We start from the raw sequence: 22,278 nt of genomic DNA on the forward strand, positions 1-22,278 counted from the left end.
AGATTTAATTAACTATAAATCCTGCACTTTTAAGTGATACTGTTCACATTAATGGATCTAATGACTGAAGCATTAGCAGTTATTTAATTAACTCTTCCATATTGCGTACTAAACCAACACATGGTAATCACACCACCAAATTCAATAAAGCTCTTCTGGATTGGTTTAGTTCCATTCCTTACTGTTATTCCACAATTAGTTCATACAGATCACACCATCATTTATACATTTCTTAGTTTGGTGTGGGGGACTAAGAAAAGAAATGTTCACATTACTAGCTCAGATCTCTTCACAGCCTGTTTCAGCTAAGGTGGATGGTTTTGGCTAGATGTTTATTACCATCACTACTGTTTCATGACCAAATTAGACCGACATGCTTCTTGGCCAAGTCAAATTTATTTTTCTCTCATTTTCCTACACTGGGCAGCATAGTGTTACCACAGTTTCGTAATACCAATATTTGTTACAATGGAGGAGATTTGATTGAAATAGCCAGTCAAGTAATTCTATCCTGCAAAATGAATAGAATTGCTCTTAGAAATCAAGATATTGATTGGTGTTAAGGACCAAAAATGTGTGCACAAGTCTGGTCACAACACAATTTCAAAATAGTGTTTCTTAGCAACTTAAGGGAACAAAAAACTTGACACAAATAAAGAATGCTGGTTTATTAGGTGCTGCAAAAATAACAATCCGGGAAGGCAAACCCAGCTGTTTGGCTATACTAGAGCAACTGAAAGAATAAATCAGTGACTGTACAATGCTGCAAAATTGATTTACAAAATTAAACTTGTTCACATAATTGAAGAAATTAAACAGGTTCAGATCAAGAAGACTACAATCGCACCTCTCACTCAATTAATGCTGAAGTGTTGAAGAATCTTCTGCACTTTGTTTCGGCAGTATTTATACATAACTTAATTTACAGGTTGCACTTCAAAGTGACAGTTCAGGAAAAAAACTACAACACTGATCTACTGTAAGCTGTTTCAAGTTTTCATGGCAACAGCCAGGTTTGAAGAAATTTGACTCCCAAGCATCGGGCAAATATCAGATTAAAGTTATGTTGTTAAGTTAAATTTGATTCACAAGGGGCTTAAGTCCCCACATCACCAAGTTTCTAGAACATGGAGTAGATCCAAAAGAAACATCTCGCAGAATGGTGCTTCTTGCATATCACATCAGTTTAAGACAATGAAGCTTCCTAATGCAGTCCAGTAACGCTCACCTAATGTTGCAATTGCCCTTCCACTTGACCCTTGCAAGCGGACAACTTCTGCAGGGGCCTTAAACCTAGGAAGGATGGTAGCAGCTTTGGCTGTTTAATTGGCCAGTCCCCAAACACATTGAGCTAGGGGAGGGTCAGACACCAGACCTTTGGCTTTCAGATTGCTGGAATACAAGTAATTCAAAACACATTTGGAAGGGCGGCATGGTGGCGCAGTGGTTAGCATTGCTGCCTCACGGCGCCGAGGTCTCAGGTTCGATCCCAGCCCTGGGTCACTGTCCGTGTGGAGTTTGCACCTTCTCCCAGTGTCTGCGTGGGTCTCACCCCCACAACCCAAAAAGATGCGCAGGGTAGGTAGGTGGATTGGCCACGCCAAATTGCAGTTAATTGGATACTCTAAATTTAAAAACAAAAGTTTGGAGTAGGAATAGTCGCAGAAGAAGGGATCCCCCTTCCTAAGGTTAGGGAGCTGACAATCTGAACTAAAATCAGCTCACCAACAGGCATATAATTGTGCTCTGTTATTTTCAATGGTTAACACAAACCAGAAGCAGCCTGTTGAATTACAACTGGATTTCTCTCACTCGGGTTTATCAATCCAGTTGTGAGATGGCAGTAACGAGTACACATACTGGGCTTTCTTGTTACAACCCCCGAGGTCTTGCTGTCCAACATGCGATCGTATGACAGCATGGGTGAACTCCAAATCATAGGGAACATGGGAAACTCTGCAAACTATAGAGCGAGGTATTGAAATTGGGAATGCCACCTTTAAGATCAAAATGGCCAATACATTACTGACCTGAAGTGTATACAGCAGGACACTATATAATGTGGGTGGGATTGTCGTTAAAAGTGACACAGGTTAAAAGATGAAATTCAATGAGTTGCTTCGTCACATCAATAGTGAGAATTTCAGCCTTGCCCGAAGGAGCAGGCTGACTTTAGTCAGACTGTTTGGCGCAGCACCACCAAGCTGACAGTTAAGTTTGGGCGGGGGGGGGGGGGGGGGGGGGGGGGGGGGGGGGGAGAAGGGATAAAAAGAAGCTGACTAAAAACAGAAGCTGTAGATTTGATTCACCTCAACAGGCTCGTAACTGGCTGGCGGAGCACTGGCAAGAGACACAGACCTGAGGGCTCATGTCTATTTTCTCAAACATGAATCATAAAGCACAGGTCAAGGCACATATGGGGACCAGTCTTTTTAAAAATAAATAAAATTACATGTTTCAAATTATCCATTAGGTTTAAAGTGTCTGAATTGGTAGAGGCTGTGACAGCGAACAAATGAAGCACCAAAAAGAAAGAAACAATGTCAGCACCCTGATACCAATTACTTTTCATCATTAGATTGTCATTAGCTCCACTAAAACAAATTCAGATCAAATACATTTGGCTAAAAATGATTTCCAACAGCAATAAACATCTGTATTTCAAAATGTACAATACAATTACATAACAAATACAGCATAAACTGACCTGTTCTTTCTTTTACAATTCTACAGTCCTCAAAAGATCAGATTATACGGAGGTGGAGTATGTTATTTTACAATGGCTATTACCAGTGGTTAATCCCCCTCTTACCAATCTAAATGTGTTAAAAAAATATTTGCAGGATATAAATTACACATAAATCGGACTTTGCGCAGTGACAATTAACTGTCATGATCATATCCACAAATGTGGAACGTTGTAAACCTAAACTGTCTTCAAAATGTACAGTGCAATCCTGCTAAAAATGGAAGCAAAATCTAACTCGCTTTTTTTATACATTATTCAAGGGCGCACATTTAACAGGAGATCATATTAAGTGTTCTGTAGTACATAAAGCAAGTTAGAAATTTGTCTATGTACAGAAACAGTAAGGCTACTTAGAATGCAATGTTCATATAGGTTAAATCGCCATTGGATAAAACAGTGAAAACAGAGGTGGATTAAAAACCTTAAATTTGAACGATATCTCATTATACAAAAACATACTCAGGGAAAAAAAGGGTAGTCTGGGTTGGCATTATATATCTATATAGAACATTTTCAACAAACATACTTGCATTTCAACTTGCAGCTTTTTTCTGATTTCACGTATATATATTTGTGCTGCTAACCATTCCTCATGTGCCTGGCATTCTGTTAATCCAACACAAACAAGCAAGATGTAGTTGGATAAAAAGATTAAGAAATGTAAACCGTAAATTTCAGTGCAAAGCCAGGTTTTCAAGACAGATTTTTTATGGCCTGTGATTTTGAGGAGCAGATTATGCACTGATATGCTGTGAGAATCTGGTACGCTATGGGGTTCTTTATGATATTTTAAGAAAAAAAAATATGGCAGTGTGTGTGTTATGTGCATGAGCATAACTTGCCACAGTGTGATAATGCCATGATTTCTCACAATAACTTCGCTCAGTTGGGTCATCAAGAGAGGGAAAATAGGAACGGTTTGAACATGTTGACCATAAGCCGTCTAAAGTAAACACAGAGCACCTCACAGCTGCCAAACGAGGAGTTGTACTGGTAGAGGAGTGGGAGGTCACATAACTACCCTTCTGATTAAGAAATAATAAAACTATTTAAAATGTTTGGGGGGCTGAGGAGAAGGAAAGAAAGAAGTTAACATATCATGGAGCAAACAGCACTGATCAGACACCCTCTCACAAAAGTCAGAATTTAGTGCTATACTGGGGAGTTTTCCAATCGATTTAAATATACCATAAAAATGCATTCAAACACATATGTCAAGGTAAAGCCTACAGAAGCCTTCACGACCAAGACAAAAAAAATATTTTCTTTAGTGTTTTCTCCTATACAATAAACAATATTTTACTTGAGATAGCCACAGGGTTTATTCCACTAGCGAGCGAATTATAATCCATTCACAATCGTCCAGTCAGGTTCATTAGTTATGATATCCATCTCCTTCCCATCATATATCTTCTCCATACTGCATTTTTTATCCAAAAATGTTAATTAAACCCACACAAGAAAAGGTATCTGGTACAACTTCCAAATGTGCGATAAACAGATAAAAAGTTTTAAAGATTAAAATCCTTAGAAGATTTTCAATGCCTCACGCCTCCTAACTAAAGTAGCCATTATGGCTCTGGCAATAAACACCAGTATTCAAGTTGTCAGCCTGATTCAGGGAAACAAAAGAATCTGCAAGTTGAGGAGTGTGGAAACAGTTGGGAGTCAGTGATAACCCGAGCGTTTTGCAGACATCAAATACTTACATCTCAAAATAAAGGGAAGAAAAAAATGGCAAGATGCTGGTATTCAGGTTGATCCCTTTAAACATAAAATCTATAGACATATATTTTTCTTTAAAAAAAAAACACAGACACATCCTGATTCTACTCAAAACAAAAACCATAAAATTTGAAAAAAAAATATTTGCATAGTGCCTCTATTTCAGATATCCGTATATACAAAGTGAAATGATCCTAGTTTTACATCTCTATAAACACAAATAGTTTTTAAAAAATAAATCATTGTAAGGAAATACTTGTGCTTTTCAATCAAGGCAATTTTACAATAATAAAGAAATCTGGATCCACTGCTTAATAATACCACATTTTAGAATAACTGAAACAGGAATTTAATTATTAAAAACAGGTCTCATAATGGACATGTAATAATATAGATATGATTTTAAAAATTGGGCGTTTCATGACATAATCTATACCACATTTCCATGCAAAGAAAATTCCAGTTTAGACCTCCAATCTTTAGTGTACACCTTTTAGTCACAGCATACTGATCGGTACTGCCTCCAATCTCGATTCCGTCTGGAACCTTCTAATGTGCTTATTTGTACAAAGTCATTGTAGGCGCAGGCAGTCCATGTAGCAAAAAAAAAAAAGAGAAAATCTAAATGTGCAATTTGATGCCTGATCTTTCTTATGAACATGTTCCTCTTGGTCACACTTCTCATCAGAGCTCTGTAGGGAGGAAGAAAGCATATATACAAGTGTAAATATTATTTTACACTAGAGATGGTCTTTCTTTTCAAAATATTATATTTTGTAGGTGTCTGGTTAAAGAACTGGACTTCAAACCTGTCAGTGCCTTTTTAAGGTATAATCACAAGTCTCAGACACCCTTTCACCAATTTCTGCCAAGGAGTTTCAGTGAAAGGTGTATTATTTACTCGATGTTACCAATATCAAGAAGCTATATTGAAAGACTAAATAGAATGCAGTTCTATGCAGCAGATAAAATACTGTAAGAAATATAATGGATCATGTATCGGGATTTGGGTGCAATTCCAGTGAATCCAAGTTTGGCTTGTAAAGGTGGATAAATTGAAATATAAACTGGGAAGGTTGGAAACACTCAGGAGGTAGCGAGAGAGAGAAAACAAAAACAGCCATGTCAGAAGCTGGATTAATTGCATATTTTGTTTTCCACCTTTTAATGAGTAACTCACCTTCTGACTTCCCAAAGCCGATCCCACCATTAAAGCTCAAGTTAGGAGTGTGATGGAATACTCTCCACTTTGCCAGGATGAGTGCAGCTCTAAAAGTACTCAAGAAGCTCAACACCATCCAGGACAAAGCAGCTTCGCTTGATTGGCACCCCATCCAGAACCTTCAACATTCACTCCCTCCCCCACCGACCAAGTAACAGCAGCGTGTGCCATCTACAAGATGCATTGCAGCGTCTCAAAAAAGGCACCTTCTAAACCCGCAGCCTTTAGACAAGGGCAGCAGATACCTGGTTCCCCTTGAAGCCACACAACATCCTGCCTTGAAACTATATCAGTGTTCCTTGGTCAAAATCCTGTAATTGGCTTCCTAACAACACTGTAGGTGAACCGTTCAAGGCAGCAGCTCACCACCACCTTCACTGGGGCAATTAGGGATAGGCCATAAATGTTGCCTTAGCCAGCGATATCCACAGCCCCTGAAAATAAATATCAATTATACTTCGTCAATATTGCACTGAGATTCAACTTTTCAAAAAAGAAACAGTGACGCCAGCACCAAATACTAACTGAGCCGGGGGGTCTATTGCTTGGTGAACAACAATTACGTATTCTGCTGGCCCATTTAGAAAGTTTTTTTTCTCAATGATTGAGATAAATAAATGTTGACACTTGGTGAATGAAGATGATTTTTTCAGTTCATGCAAAGATAAAGCTACATAATTCTATCCTTTCTGATAAACCTCAACTCATTTATCTTTTCAGCACACCCCTCAATTCATTCTTCCCTGAGAAATGATTGTGCCTGGTTTCTTCATTTTATATGGTAACCTCAGCTACTAGCTTAGCGAAAAGGAAACATTGTAGCAACTATGAGGAAATATTCCTGATATGGCTGATATTTTCTCATCCCCATTCTCCTGCCTTCTCCCGTAACCCCTGATCCCCTTATCAATCAAGAGCCTATTATCCTCTGTCTTAAAGACACACAGTGATTTGGCCTCCACAGCTTTCTGCGGCAAAGAAAAAATCATCTTCATTCACCAAGTGTCAACAGATTCACCGCCCTCTGGCTGAAGAAATTCCTCCTCATCTCTGTTTTAAAGAATCGTCCCTTTAGTCTGAGATGGTGTCCTCTGGTTCTAGTTTCTCCTACAAGTGGAACCATCCCCTCCACGTCCACTCTATCCACCCAAGACGTTTCAGTCTGGTCATTGGAACTTTAAAGTAAGACACAAAACATTAACGCACGGAAAGATGTACCGTCTCAAAGTCTTTCAAACACTTTTGCATAATCCAGTTAAATATAAAACATGGACCTTAAGGGAATCACAAAATGTTACAATACAGAAAGAGACTGGATAAGAAACCATTGCACAGAAATCTTTATGTAGGCTTTTAAGCCTTAAATGATAGAACCCGAGGTCACCTTGCCTAGGAGTATAATCAGAAGGTCTTGAAAATTTCCAGATCCTTGGGAGGAACAGGCGGAATTTTTTTCCACTCATTTTCTGGATAGGATTCAAAATTTGATGTATCCCCATCATGAGAGAGTTTCGGTACTATTGGCGGCTGAAACAGAAAGTTGTACCTTTCAGGTAACTAATTTTAGGTCGATCTAGAGTAAAAACAGGTCGGCTTGTAACATATAATTCTGATATGTGTAGTCAAGGAGGAGTAGGGATATCTTTCCTCTACTGGTCATCCATCTCCTTTCTTGCCATGCAGAAAGTGGCTGCATATTCACTTAATAAACATTGCTACAATCCAGGTGCACATGAAGCACTTTGTTCTGCTCCTCAAAGACATAATTACGTTTGAGAAACTCAACTCATTACACTTATGCGCAAGATAAGCAATTTCCCTATATTGGGGATGATCCAGTACTGAATGGATCATGACAGATTCAATTAGTCACTTGAGCTCAAATGTATATGCAGAGGGCTGCTAACTCCAGGCCAATCAATGTAAGTATTGTCACTTCTGTTGGGAATGTGCTGCATCAACAATCATGACAACATATTGATGGACAGCACAATCTGCTGCCTTTAATTGCAGATGTTAAATGAGACTAAACTGTAAAACCCAAAGCTGCCTGGAGAGATTAGACAGTGTTTCAATAATCATTAATACATACACAAAAATAAATACACAGCAAGACTGCAGGATCTCATCAGAAAAATCATGGCTGTAGAAAAGTCAAGAACTTTCTCTCACAGGTTATTTCTAGACTTAGTTACATAGGAACACAAGAAAAAGGAGGGTTTCAGCAACTTGGGCGTTTTTCATTATTCAATTGAATCATAACTGATCTATACCTAAAATCCATTTGATTCTTTAGTCTCTCTCTATTCCTTAATACTCTTACTCAATTGATCCAACAGCTACAGCTTTTGTTAGAATCACCCCACCTTTCTTTGTAAAGTGATTTCACTAGTTCTAATTTGCAAATGATGACCCTGTGTTTCAGAATCTGCCAGAGGAAAAAGCCGCTCCATATCCATCTTATCAAATTCTTGTATCATGTGAAAGGTCATGATATCACTCATCAATCATCTAAATTTAAGGGGACACAAACCAAGCTTTCACAATCCTGTTCTGAATTTAACCCATTAGCCTCTGGTGTCATTCAGGTGAAGCTTCTGCTTAGCATTTTTCTGGGAGATTAGAATATGAACACATGGGAGGATGACAGGGACAATCTTCAGTTTCCTGTGCCACAATTCCAATGTGTTTTGGTGCAATGATAGTCACCACATTCCTTACTCTTCCCTCTCCCCATCTCATCACACCACTTCTAGCCAGTTATAGTGATATAATTATCTACATAAAGAATAAACCTACTGCAATCAACACAATGTTACAAAAACCACAACAGTTTTACATTTTACAATAGATTGAAGATACAAACAAAGGAAGGAAAATGGCTGGAAACAATTAGGAATTTAAATGGGGTGGCACGGTGGCTAGCATTGCTGCCTCACAGCTGCAGGTTCCATTCTGGTTTTGGGTGACTGTCTGTGTGGAGTTTGCACTTTCTCCCAGTGTCTGCCTGGGTTTCCACTGGGTGCTCCGGTTTCCTCCCACAGTCCAAAAAAGTGCAGGTGAGGTAGACTGGCCATGCTAAATTGCCCCTTAGTGAACAAAAGGTTGGGTGGGGTTGTTGGGCTATGGGGATAGGGTGGAGGCGTGGGCTTAAGTGGGGTGCTATTTCCAGGGACCGGCGCAGACCCGATGGGCCGAATGGCCTTCTTCTGCACTGTAAATTCTATGATTCTATGATTCAAGGACACAAGTTTGAAATGTTGGACAGGGAAAAATTGAATTAATATTAAAATATTCTGTTTTTTAACAAAACAAACACAAGATGAAATAAATTTTGAAAACAAATTATTACACAGATGCCAAGTAATTTTTAAAGTCCCTAACAATCGATTTAGATGCATGTAAAGATGGTTACTTTTGCAGCCCGCAGTAAAGCAGATTGCTTTGAAGCATGTACATCGGTGGGCAATGGTGCATAACTTCATAATTTTACAGCCAAGGAAAAATGGGATTACCGGTATACATGTCGAAATGAGCCGGGAAGTTTGGGGGGGGGGGGGGGGGGGTTAGTGGCTGCACATAATCCATGGATTATTGTGTGTGCCTGCAGCAGAATAGATTTGTCTGGAGGAAAATGAAACCATCTAAACTGCACCGAGATAGAAGAGATTCAATTAGAAGATTTTTTTTTTTAAGCAATGTTGAAGGTTGGCCTTGTGGTTGTTGATTCTGCAGATCATTTGCTTTACACAAATACGACAGTATGGTAGCACAGTCAACCAGGCAGCCTAATTCATTTGTCATTTAAAAATATGCAACAGACAGAAAATTAGTTTAATACCTGCTCATTATTGCCTAAACTCAAGTTCTTTAGTTCAATAAGTAGGAATAGCATATGTCAGAATGATTGTCAATGTTAATTTAAAAAAGTTTAATTGCAAACCTTTCAGGGAACTGGCTGTAATTGGTACCTACCTATTACAAGGGTGTGGGTCTCCCTATTACAAGGGTCCCAGTGGACGGGGGACGGGGGGGGGGGGGGAGAAAAGAGGGGGGGCCCTATTTCAGCATTCCCTGTGGGATGGGGAGTCACCCAGGCAATCCGGGTGTGGGGGAGGCGGAAGGGGGCTGCGGGACCTTGCTATCAGACCTCCAGCCAATAGGGGCTGGTTTAGCACAGGGCTAAATCGCTGGCTTTGAAAGCAGACCAAGGCAGGCCATCAGCACGGTTCAATTCCCGTACCAGCCTCCCCTAACAGGCGCCGGAATGCGGCGACTAGGGGCTTTTCACAGTAACTTTATTTGAAGCCTATTTGTGACAATAAGCGATTTCTTCTTCTTCTTCAATAGCGGGATTCGTTGGAATCTCTCGTATTCCATGCCATGCATGTATTTGCAAGGTAAGGAATACGGAATTGCACCCTACTTTATGGCCCCAAGGGGAGTGTAAAACTGGTGCAATTCGACTCCGGCGGAAGAACATAGTCTCCCAAATGGAGAATGGAGCCCAGTAGCTTTTCTAACCGCTAACGGGCGTGGGTGAACCGATTGGGTGTTTCTAAAAGAAACAATCCAGTAGCTTCACAGTTTCTGCTAATTTCGCTGATCTTTTATATCCAGAATGTTAACTGAATTCAAATTCTCAAATTGCCATGGTGACATTTGAGCTCAGGTTCTTTAGGTCAGTAATATACCCACCGCATCTCAGTACTCTATGATCTCCTCAAAACTAAATCCTTCATTCATACTTGTTGTCACCACCTTTACCACCCCCCCCCCCCCCCTTCTTTCGGTATCAATTATCCCTCTCTTCAGCGAAGCATCCAAGAACACTTCCTACCATTAAATGGCTCCAGTGCAAACAATTATTATCGATCAATGAAAGGCAATAACATGCAGTTTAATAATAATCTTTATTGTCACAAGTAGGCTTACATTAACACTGCAATGAAGTTACTGTGCAAATCCTCCAGTCGCCACACTCCGGCGCCTGTTCGGTTACACGGAGGGAGAATTCAGAATGTCCAATTCACCTAACAAGCACGTCTTTTGGGACAGGTGGGAGGAAAGTGGAGCACCCGGAGGAAACCCATGCAGACACGGGGAGAAAGGGGCAGACTCCGCACAGATAGTGACCCAAGCCGGGAATCAAATCCAGGTCCGCCGTGCTGTGAAGCAACAGTGCTAACCTACTTGTGCTACCAATCTTAAGCAGTTTGTAGCAGACAAATAGAACAGTGGGACATTAGCAAAGGTGGAAAAGGAAAACTACTTAGGTGTTTATTGATCATTCACCAGTCACTTAAAATTTCCATTCAATGTGGTTTTCCAGAAAGGTCAAGTAAAGTTTTCTATTCATCTCGATTGTATCTTAATATCTGTTAACCTTGCTAACAATTGTTAGGGGTACACGCAAGATACTGTGAACAGTTGTGTGTATCCTATTAAATTACATTGATGCATTGGAAAGCAGTCAGGGAAGAGTAAATGTTATGAGGTGATTTACTAAGCTGAACATGTTTTCATTGGAAAAAATATCACAGGAGGAAGTGAAAAGCTTTGCCTTCCTATTAAGCAGGATATCTTAAAAGTACATAGAACAAGAATGGATTTTCCACATTCTGTCCCTGAATTAAATAAACATCATAAAAAGCATGACAAATACTTTAAACACCCATCCATGATTAGTATACAGCAGTGGATAATTTCTTTATTTGGCATAATTGCTGCTAGTGTTTAAAATCAAAAGCTAAAAAATAATAAGTGCTGTATATTTTGGATACAAATATTGTTTTCAACTCACCTTTAGTTTTCTGAGAGGTACTGCTTCCCAGTCCACATATTTAAACCACCGGTGACGCTTAATATCATCTGCTCCATTCTGAAAATTAATGGGAAGTAGTTTTAGAATTCTTAATCCTCAAGGATTACACCTACATTAGGATTAAATAAATGAGGGAATTTAATGTAGTGCTACTGTTGTGACTAATCCATTGTACTCACTGTACAGATACATTCTGCAAAGTGTCAATTTGGCTAGATTCCAACTGGCGAATGAGCTCTGGGGAATAAATTAAGGTACTTCAGTCTCAACTGGAGGTTGTACACTGGTAAGGTATCGAATGTGACGAAGAACAATCTAAAATGAAAATATGAAAATCGCTTATTTTCACAAGTAGGCTTCAATGAAGTTCCTGTGAAAAGTCCCTAGACGCCACAATCCAGCGCCTGTTCGGGGAGGCTGGTACGGGAATTGAACCGTGCTGCTGGCCTGCTTTAAAAGCCAGCTATTCAGCCCAATGTGCTAAACAGGCCTTCAGATTTGCTTTCAGATTTTTCATAAAACAGTGAGAAAGTTCAAGGTCATGAAAGTCAAATTTATTACAGGATTCTCTTCTTTAGACAAGAGATGAACAAATGGCTGGAGGAGCTAGGGAGTGTGGCTGAGACAGTCAAATCAATTAACAGGCAGCTTTAATATGAAATTAGGTTTCCTATTATCGCAAAATTGGATCAAATGTGGTGAAGAGAAATCCTTATCCAAACACATCTTGTGTATATACTCAGCGAATCAGGTGGCAACTGCCATAAAAGCAGAAAGAGTTGTTCAATTCAGTGGTAAGTGTGTACTGGAAGCCAAGCCTCCAGGTGTTCAAAGCCGAACACTAACAAGAGTAACTGTGGTATTATCATAAATGTAAGAACTGCAAGGGTTAATGAAATGTCTAGTTCAGCCACAAGAGGCAGTTAGAGTATACCAAGATATTGATGCTAAGCCTTGTGTGGAGAGAAGTAAAGGAGTTAGCTAGAGTGCAGACTGAAGGAAAGAGTGTGAGTGAGAGCAGATCATAGTTTATAATAGTGTAGAGATTAGTTGTGAGTGTAGATTATATGTTAATTATCAACTGTGTATTATCAAAATTAGTGTTAATAAACTTATAGCTTTGTTCAAGTTAAAGCTACTTTGTGGTCTTTGTGAACACTACGTCAACCATCCTGAATTTAGCAACACAAAGAACACTACAGTAACTGATATTTTAATATGCCATAGAACTTCCAAGTGTCAATTTGTCTCAGGTGACACCACTTTGTCCATTCAAAAGATTTCAGCTTCAACACTGATTCTAGTGCTTGACCAGATGATTTACAATTCATGGTCAGTACTGAAGGAGCACTGCATTGTTGGGAGGTTCTGCTTTCAACAAAGTGTTGATCAAAACCTTTTCAGTTCTGTGTAAAAGTTCCCATCACACCATTCAAAAAGTAGGAAATTGAATTGAATTGGTGGATTTTACCACAAAGTGTAGAATGAGCCTTGCGAATAGAACAAGAATTAAAACAACTTGTGTATACAGATAATATGAATAAGGGGTCGGAGGTGAGGAGAAATGTCTTCATCCAGAGTGATGAATCTGTGGAATTCACTAACACAGAAAGTTGTTAAGGCCAATATCTGGATCGGTGCAGGCTGGGAGGGCCGAAGGGCCTGTTCCTGTGCTATAATATTTTGTTCTTTCTCAATAATTTGTGTAATTTCAAGGAGGAATTAGATATAGCTCTTGGGGGGAAAGGGATCTCGGGGGGAGGCGGGTATTGAACTTTGACGATCAGCCATGGTCATCATGAATGGCGGAGCAAGGTCGAAGGTCCTGCTTCTATTTGCTATGTACGTTTCTAAGTGCTACTTATAAAATGCAGAAGAGCAAGCAGCCTAGCCACCATCTAAATTTATATTTATTTTATAACAAAGATAAGAGATGCAAGTTCACTGAAGGACCTTTGCTACGGCTATAAATTAAAGGGGGATTTTGCACTTCAATGCTCCTGACACATAGGAGTATATACTGAATGAATGAAAATCGCTTATTGTCACAAGTAGGCTTCAATGAAGTTACTGTGAAAAGCCCCTAGTCACCACATTCCGGCACCTGTTCAAGAAGGCTGGTACAGGAATTGAACCGTGTTGCTGGCCTGCCTTGGTCTGCTTTAAAATCCAGCGATTTAGCCCAGTGTGCTAAACCAGCCCTAGTGTGCTAAACCAGCCCGAGAGACTGCACATGCTTTATTATCCATCAGAATTATAGAAAGAGTCATTTATATAGCATCTTTCATTATCTCAGGATGTCTCAAAGCACTTCACAGCCAATGAAGTATTTTTAAATTACAGTCACTGCTGTAATGTAGGAAATGTGGCAGCTGATTTGCGAATAGCAACATCAGATGAACAGCAATGAGATAATGACCAAATAATCTGTTTGCTGATGTTTGCCGGAGCACCATGGAGACCTCCCTTGCTCTTCTGTCAGGCGATTTCTTACATGATCCTAAGAAGGCAGTCAGGCATGAATTAAGATTCTCCTTGGAAAAAATGCAGCTCGGGCAGTGCAGTGCCCCTTCATATCTGCACTGAAGTATCAGTCTACAGTCTGTGCCGAAGTGCCTGAACAGCCAGAAAAATCACAAACTGGCCATGGGCAATTTTCTTGTTTACTCTCCCTGGGTGCAAGAAAATTAAAAATCTTCTTTATTTTCAATATTAAAGAAGATTTTTTAAAGCAATAAAATGAGGAGTTCAATGCTGAAGAATAGACATCATGTTAAAAAATATATTGGGCTGCCTTCTCTTTTTCCTCTACAAGCTCAACTACGTGAAAGTTTAAATTTACCGAAGCATCAGAAAAGGTACTGCGAGATTCGTGCAGATCCAAACTGAACCATGCTAGAGTTTTAAATGTTACTTTTGCTTTTCTTCAAGCTCCATCATTGTAGCCATGTAAAATGGCTGACTCCCGATTAGAATGGCCAAACCCCGATTTAAAATGGCGAACGGAAGAGGCTGATGGGAAAATCAGCCAACAGGACTCAAACAGACAGCTGCAGGTAAAACAGTGTATTCGCCTCTGGAGAAGCCAGACCAAACCGATACCTGCAGCCATCAACATAACAACACCCCAGCCATCTGCATACTAAGCAGCAATCCCCGGGAACAATCGATACAAAATAGACACACAAAGCCGATCCAGACCTTTCGGCGCCAGCAGGAGCTGACGCAAAGAAAGGTAAACGACCACCCCTCGATCAAGGAATCGCTCCAGTATTGGAGAATATCGAACCAAGTGATTGGGACCAAGTCCAATCACTTGGAACCCGGTACAAGATCCGCCCCCCTCGGGACTATAAGAATAGGGGCCAAGTTCAAATCGACCCTTTTTTCCATTCTTCTCCTCTCCGCACCCTTCAAGACCCTTGCTGAAAGAGAACGTAAGTTTTACTCCAACGATCGCTACCAGATAGACACCCCTGACTGTCGGCCTGTACCAGCTTTTGAATCCCGCAGGTTCAGAACCCATTCGAAAGGCCATTCGTTTCCCTGACCTGGTGGGCCATTTCCGAAGTTAAGTATTGGCCTGTTAGTGGTAGGAAGTAGTTTAGAAGTAGAATTATTGTATAAGTATTAATTGCTGTATATAATAAATGAGCGTTGATTTAACTCTTAGTAAGCGGTGTGTTGGATTATTAATCATTACTCGAACTTGAACCACGTGGCGGTATCAGAAAGATACCTGGCGACTCAAGAGCAAAGGTGACAGAATTAGAGCAAATAAACAAAAGGGAATGCTCAATTGCATGTCAATATTCGATAACATAGCTCTATGTTCCCCATTTGGCACTGAGCATGCGTGCATGTAGTTGAGCTTTAGGATTGCAGCATACCTGTTTATCGCAGTGTTGAAGTGATTTATCAGTACACCTGACTTGTCCTGTGAGCAGTCTATACAATTTCTGATAATACATGAAAATTAAGAGTAGAGTACTTTTATACAGCAACATTGCCAAGAGAATTCTAGAGCATTGCTGAAAAAAGACATTTTTTCAAGCTTTTCAACAGGAAACAACTTTACACCTTGTGATAAGAGAGTGCTGATTGGTTGGACAGTGGACTCCGGTAGAGACATTGCAATGGAGAATGCACCAGTTAATGGTGATTGACAGTTAATTGCCAAGCATGGTTAGAAAATTTAAACCAGGCAGCTTGGCTTTGATTGGTCAAGGCATTTCCCCAGGAAGTGAACCAGTGAACGATTATCACTTATTTTGTTTAAAAGTACCTATTGCACACTAACTTAGAAAAGGAGACATGAAAATTGCTTCATGTTGGGAGCCTATTTTTCTTCATTCCACATTTACTGCTTTCAACTCATGCCAACTATTTGCTCAGTGAAAGGAAAACATATGCATTTTTACCAAATGTTCATGATGGGTCATTGCTGTAGCTGAAGAAACTTGAGATTTACTCAAAAAAATAAAACCCTTACATAAACCTGAACATATCAGTCACTAGTGGGCTGTTTCACCAATTAATCTCACAAATGAAACAAGGTGCAAGTTTCTCCACACTTCCTCAGGATGTGAAAAAAAGGCTGTAACCATTTTAAGTGCCTTGCAATTACATTATGAAATAAATCACAAACCTATTAGGAGTTTCAGTTACTACACTAAAGAAAACACACTTAATATGGGTCAACATTCGGGCAAAACTGCTGAACTTCATCTAAATTATTTAGTTTATGATTATCTGATATTTCCGTTGTTTCTTTAAAAAAAAAATTAGGATTACATTTTTTTCAAGACAGATTTCCATATATGGTACACAATGGTCTGTAATTTGTGGTAATAACAAGTGTGGCCAACACTCACTCTGATTACCTTAAATCAACTTCTGCCATTCATACCTGTAGTAAAACCCATAATTCCAGGTGCTCCTGTTCGGAATAATCTACTCCTAAGTAGGAATAGCAGTAGGACATTCAGCTCCTCATGCCTGTCCGCCATTCAATGAGGTCATGGCTGGTCTGAGGCCCATATCCCTTAATATCTTTGCTTCACAAAAATCGAACTGTCTCAGGTTTGAAATTAACAACCGTTCTAGCTTCCTGCTGTTTGTGAGAGAGAAAAACAGGGTTAACGTTTTGAGTCTGAGGGCCACATCGACTCAAAACGTCAACTCTCTCCACAGATGCTGCCAGACCTAGAGTTTATCCAGCATTTTCTCTTTTTAATTTATATTTAATCTAACGATGTTCTGCATTTTCCTGCCACGGCCTACAGAGAAAAATACAATGTGGTTAGATTCTACAAATATACTCATTCAACACCTGCTCTATTTTTATATCACACATAGTTAAAGGATTAAACATCCTTAAATGGAAGAGATGTGATAGCTAATAATATTGAGAGAATTAAAAATGAGGGATGAAGCGAGACCGTTCAAAGCAGCATCACATGGGGGTATGACAACTGATGCTGTACAGGCTGCAAATGTGGCACATTGTGTTTTTGTCTTGGTTACAGACCAGTGAGTTTCATGTCCATTGTGGGTAATGAAAACTGTAACTCAAGATCATGGAGCATCTGGATGTTAAAAAAACCCCGCAAAGAATAGCCAACATGTGTTCAATATCCTCCAATTCTCCTTAGATACAGGGATGATGTCAAGGGACTGGAGAACTGCAAACGTTGCACTCCTCAAAAAGACTGTAAGGATACATTCTGGAACTAACAGGCCGGTTAATTTAACCTTGATGGTAGAAAAGCTTTTAGAAATGGCAATCCACAACAAAATGACCACTTGGCCAAGTGTGGATTAGTTAAAGGGCAGCAAGAATTTGTTAAAGGTAAATTGTGTTTAACTAACATGGTTGAGTTTATTGATGGAAGTAAGAGAGAGAATTGCTTAGTGTAATGCAGTTGATGTGGTGTATAAGGGCTTCCAAAAGATATCTGATAAAATTGCTAGATAACAAACGCCGTCAAAGTTGAGGCCCACCAAAATAAAACAGTGGCAGCATGCATACCAAATTGGTTGAAGGACAGGATGCAGACAGTAGTGGTCAGTGCTATTTTTGGACTGGAGGAAGGTATACAGTACAATTCTCCAAGGGTCAGTAATAGGATTGACCACTACTTTTTTCTTGATACATATCAATGACCTCTTCTTTAGGTCTGCAGGGTACAATTACAACATTTGCAAATTATATAAAATGTGGAAGTACTGTGAACTGCAAGAAACATAATGTAGACAAGAGAACAAAGATAGGCTGATGAAGTGGTTGACCATGTGGCAGATGTAATTCCATGCAGAGAATTATGAAGAGATACATTTTGGTAGGAAGAACAAAGAGAGGCAATGCAAAATAAAGGGCGTAATTTTAAAGTAGGTGCAGGAACAGAGAGATCCAAGCCATATGTATACAAATAAGTCAAGATGGCAGGACAGGTTGAGAAAGTGGTTAAAAAGGCATTCATGATTTTGGACTTTATAAATAGGGACATAGAAAAAAATAATTTTGTGGAGCTACAGGGAAAGGTGTGGGAGGGGGAAACCTGCCACTCTAAATCATTGGTTAATAATTCTGGTCACTGCAGTACAAAATGGATATTCCAGCTATTGGAAAGATACAGAAGGATTTGATAACCAGAATGATTGAGGGAATGGAAAAATCAGAAGCAATTAGATTAGCCCCTGGAATTTGACACATTTTCTTTCAATATGATATTATTTTTAACTTCCTTAGTCAGCCACGAATTACACATCCTTCTCGGAGTCTTTCTTTCTCACTGGAATGCATTGCTTACGAGTGTTATCAAGTATCTCCTGAAATGCCTTCCACTGCATCTCTACTGCCCTATCCCTTAACCCAATTTCCCATTTCACTTTAGCCAGCTCTGTCATCATACACTCTTATACTTGTCTTTATTGACCTTCAAACCACTAGTCTTAAGACCTATTCTCTTCTCCCGCAAAATGAATATGAAAAGTCTTCATATTATGCTTACTGCTACGAGGGGCTCCCTTACTAGAACATAGAACATTACAGCGCAGTACAGGCCCTTCGGCCCTCGATGTTGCGCCGACCTGTGAAACCACTCTAAAGCCCATCTACACTATTCCCTTATCGTCCACATTTCTATCCAATGACCATTTGAATGTCCTTAGTGTTGGCGAGTCCACTACTGTTGCAGGCAGGGCATTCCACGTCCTTACTACTCTCTGAGTAAAGAACCTACCTCTGACATCTGTCTTATATCTATCTCCCCTCAATTTAAAGCTATGTCCCCTCGTGCTAGACATCACTATCCGAGGAAAAAGGCTCTCACTGTCCACCCGATCTCATCCTCTGATCATCGTGTATGCCTCAATTAAGTCACCTCTTAACCTTCTTCTCTCTAACGAAAACAGCCTCAAGTCCCTCAGCCTTTCCTCATAAGATCTTCCCTCCATACCAGGCAACATTCTGGTAAATCTCCTCTGCGCCCTTTCCAATACTTCCACATCCTTCCTATAATACGGCGACCAGAATTGCACGCAATACTCCAAATGCGGCCGCACCAGAGTTTTGTACAGCTGCAACATGACCTCATGGCTCCGAAACTCAATCCCTCTACCAATAAAAGCTTACACACCGTAGGCCTTCATAACAACCCTCTCAACCTGAGTGGCAACTTTCAGGGATCTATGTACATGGACACTCTGCTCATCTACACTGCCAAGAAGCTTACCATTAGCCCAGTATTCTGCTTCCTGTTATTCCTTCCAAAATGAATCACCTCACACTTTTCTGCATTAAACGCCATTTGCCACCTCTCAGCCCAGCGCTGCAGCTTATCTATGTCCCTCTGTAACTTGTAACATCCTTCCGCACTGTCCACAATTCCACCGACTTTAGTGTCATCTGCAAATTTACTCACCCATCCTTCTACGCCCTCCTCCAGGTCATTTATAAAAATGACAAACAGTAGTGACCCCAAAACAGATCCTTGTGGTACACCACTAGTAACTGGACTCCAGCATGAACATTTCCCATCAACCACCACCCTTTGTCTTCTTCCAGCTAGCCAATTTCTGATCCAAACTGCTAAATCTCCCTGAATCCCATGCTTCCGTATTTTCTGCAGTAGCCCACGTGGGGAACCTTATCAAACGCTTTACTGAAATCCATATACACATCAACTGCTTTACCCTCATCCACCTGTTTGGTCACCTTCTCAAAGAACTATGGGGTCATTGTCTCATTGCACATCACCAGATCTAGAATAGTCTGCCCTCTGGTTGGATCTACAATGTACTGCTGTCTGAAAATGTCCCAAAACACTGAACTCATGTTCCAGTCTAGTTTTGTAATCTGATTTTTGCAATCGACATGTAGATTAAAATCATCTATGATTTATCACCATACCTTTCTCAAAAGCTCCCATTGTTCCTTACCCCACCCTATGTTTGGGGGCATGCATACTAGTGTTAGCTAGGGGGCTTATAAAAACTACTTCCACACGTGACTTACCTTTGCTATTTTTTTTTAGCTCTACTCAAACTGATTCTATATCTTGACCTTTGGGACAAAGGTAATTTCTCACTAGTGTACTGTTATTCAATAGTACAACTTTCTCACTTTCTCCAGTGCTCCATCAATCGAAACCGAAATCTCCCACATCAATCTTTGAGGTACACAGAGAGCCAATTTGCTCATGGCTCAGGTAATAACCCAAAGATTACCACAACAACCGGATCCTCCCCTTTCACTAAGTTCCTCTCCAACCCAGAGCAGATGCCCTGAACTCTGGCACCAGGCAGGCAATACCTTGAATCTTTTACATTCACTTGAGCCAGATGACGTCCTAGTCAAACTCATCTCTTCCAAAGGACAGCATTCTCTCTGTCCTTCACCAAAATGGCAGCTTAGTATTTGTCCTGAAGTCAATGAGAGGGACGTGAATGTCTGACAAGTGAGAGGACAACTACTGAGTCAAGATCACAGAAGATGTAATTTGCTTTGATCTCTGTAAGAGCAAGGTAGTGGAAATGAAAGAGGATGAAGTTACAGTGGAGCAATCAGATAGGATATCTACAGATCAGAATCTCTGAAAAAGTGAACCATGATGACATGCATCCTCGAGATATTGAAATGTACAAGTGGTTTTGATAAGCTAAGTAATAAATATTTTTATTAATAGCCAGTGGTTACAAAAAGGATGGAGATGATAAAGACAAAATCTATAATAGATTTTAAAAGGGATGCGGATGAATAGCCATAATGAATATTTATAAAACCAATGGGAGAAAGATTGGGAAATGGAACTCCTGCCATCCATTTCATCAAACTTTGCATCTATAAACCTATTCTCGGTTTTGTTTTTAGCTACACGTTTCTCACCACCTTGCCATGATTGCCATCAAATTAATTTGTTAAATTAACACAGACTAAAATTGACAGTTGCCCAGCGTGTCAATTACTCTATAATAGGGAAAAAACACAGCAGCTCAGAATCATTCCTCACCTCCTTCCAGTCAACAACTGACTAAGGCACATATTGTATTATTGTTGGAGAATATGACTGAACATATTCTCTCAGAATAATTTTTTACAGGCACGAGTGTACAAAGCAATTATGGCATCTGTTAATTGTTGTTGATTTGGGTTGAGCCAACAGATGATAGCTTAATCTGAGAGCTACACTAATGTCCACAGTCTACCAGCATTGCAATCAGCTAAGGCGCGGAAATTAAAGATATGTACAAAGCACGCTGTGAGCTTAACCTGGAGGTACACTCCTGACGCAGAGCTTAAAAAACTCACAAATTACCAAGATTCTGCAGCTCCACTATGATCTACACTAACTGGTTGATAGATAACATGGTCTGGGACATCAGGCCTTAGTCAGTCGTGTGGGTAGCGGGATGTCTTATATGGAGGTTTCTAATGTAATGCATCCAAGAAAACTGCAGGTCAAGACAAAGATGCACGTGTAGTGTTATTATGCAACATAAATCAAATGCATTAACATTTTTATGGGAATTAACATTTCCAATTCAAAAGCTATGTCAAAAAAAATTTAACAATTGAAGAAAATGAAAAACATTTCCACCAAACAAACTTTATGGTTTTAGAATTAAAATGTTGACAATCAATTTGTTGGTATCATCCTGAAATTAAATTTCTTGTTGTGTATTCACTACCTTCACCTGAACTTGATCCTTTTATCTATTGCTCCAAAGTCATTCAGGCAATTGCAGCGTTGCCACTTTAAAAATAGATGCTACCAAAGGCTACCCTGCTAATAAAAAAAAACAGCCCCATAACAATCATTTACAATTTGACCTGTATACAAGTTTATTTGAAACTTTGGATTCTATCATTAATTTTACTCATGAGAAGAGTCAGTGGAGAAGCACTAAACTGTGGGTATGCTAATAATGGCAGACCAGTTGTTGCTTCAGTTGCAATTAGCCTCGAGGATATAATATATCAGTTTGTAAACAAGTGGCTTCACAAAGAAAACTATGAATATCATATAAATCTTTTCGCAAGATTCATTTGTAGGATTTGCCCAAATTAAATAAAAAAATGAAATTTTGCCCTGCCCAGGGGCCACCATCACTGAATTGGCCAAGAAAAGTTAGAATGAAGCCTGAAGCTTTAGCGTCAGGGTAAAGCTGCCAATGCCCTCTCTTCCGTGATGCACAACATTTAAGTCAATTTGTTGCAAAATTTAAAATCTCAAGACCTTTTGAAAATAAAATGCA

General features: G+C 39.8%; 1 protein-coding gene across 2 annotated transcripts in view; it reads right to left on the reverse strand.

The window, feature by feature from the left end:
* Positions 1–653: 653 nt before the first annotated feature.
* prkx (protein kinase X-linked) overlaps positions 654–22,278 on the reverse strand; it is a 124,685-nt gene continuing 103,060 nt past the window's right edge. The window contains exons 7-9 of one of the 2 annotated variants that reach the window (XM_072477357.1): positions 11,500–11,577; positions 7,086–7,223; positions 654–5,166 (exon numbers count right to left, since the gene is read on the reverse strand). In XM_072477357.1, coding sequence (XP_072333458.1) covers positions 7,098–7,223; positions 11,500–11,577 — 204 coding nt within the window. In that variant the 3' untranslated portion in view covers positions 654–5,166; positions 7,086–7,097. Of the gene's footprint in view, positions 5,167–7,080; positions 7,224–11,499; positions 11,578–22,278 lie in introns of both variants that reach the window. The other variant, XM_072477356.1, reaches the window with a different exon arrangement.

Source organism: Scyliorhinus torazame, chromosome 15, assembly GCF_047496885.1.
Source record: "Scyliorhinus torazame isolate Kashiwa2021f chromosome 15, sScyTor2.1, whole genome shotgun sequence".
NCBI classification, from domain to species: domain Eukaryota; kingdom Metazoa; phylum Chordata; class Chondrichthyes; order Carcharhiniformes; family Scyliorhinidae; genus Scyliorhinus; species Scyliorhinus torazame.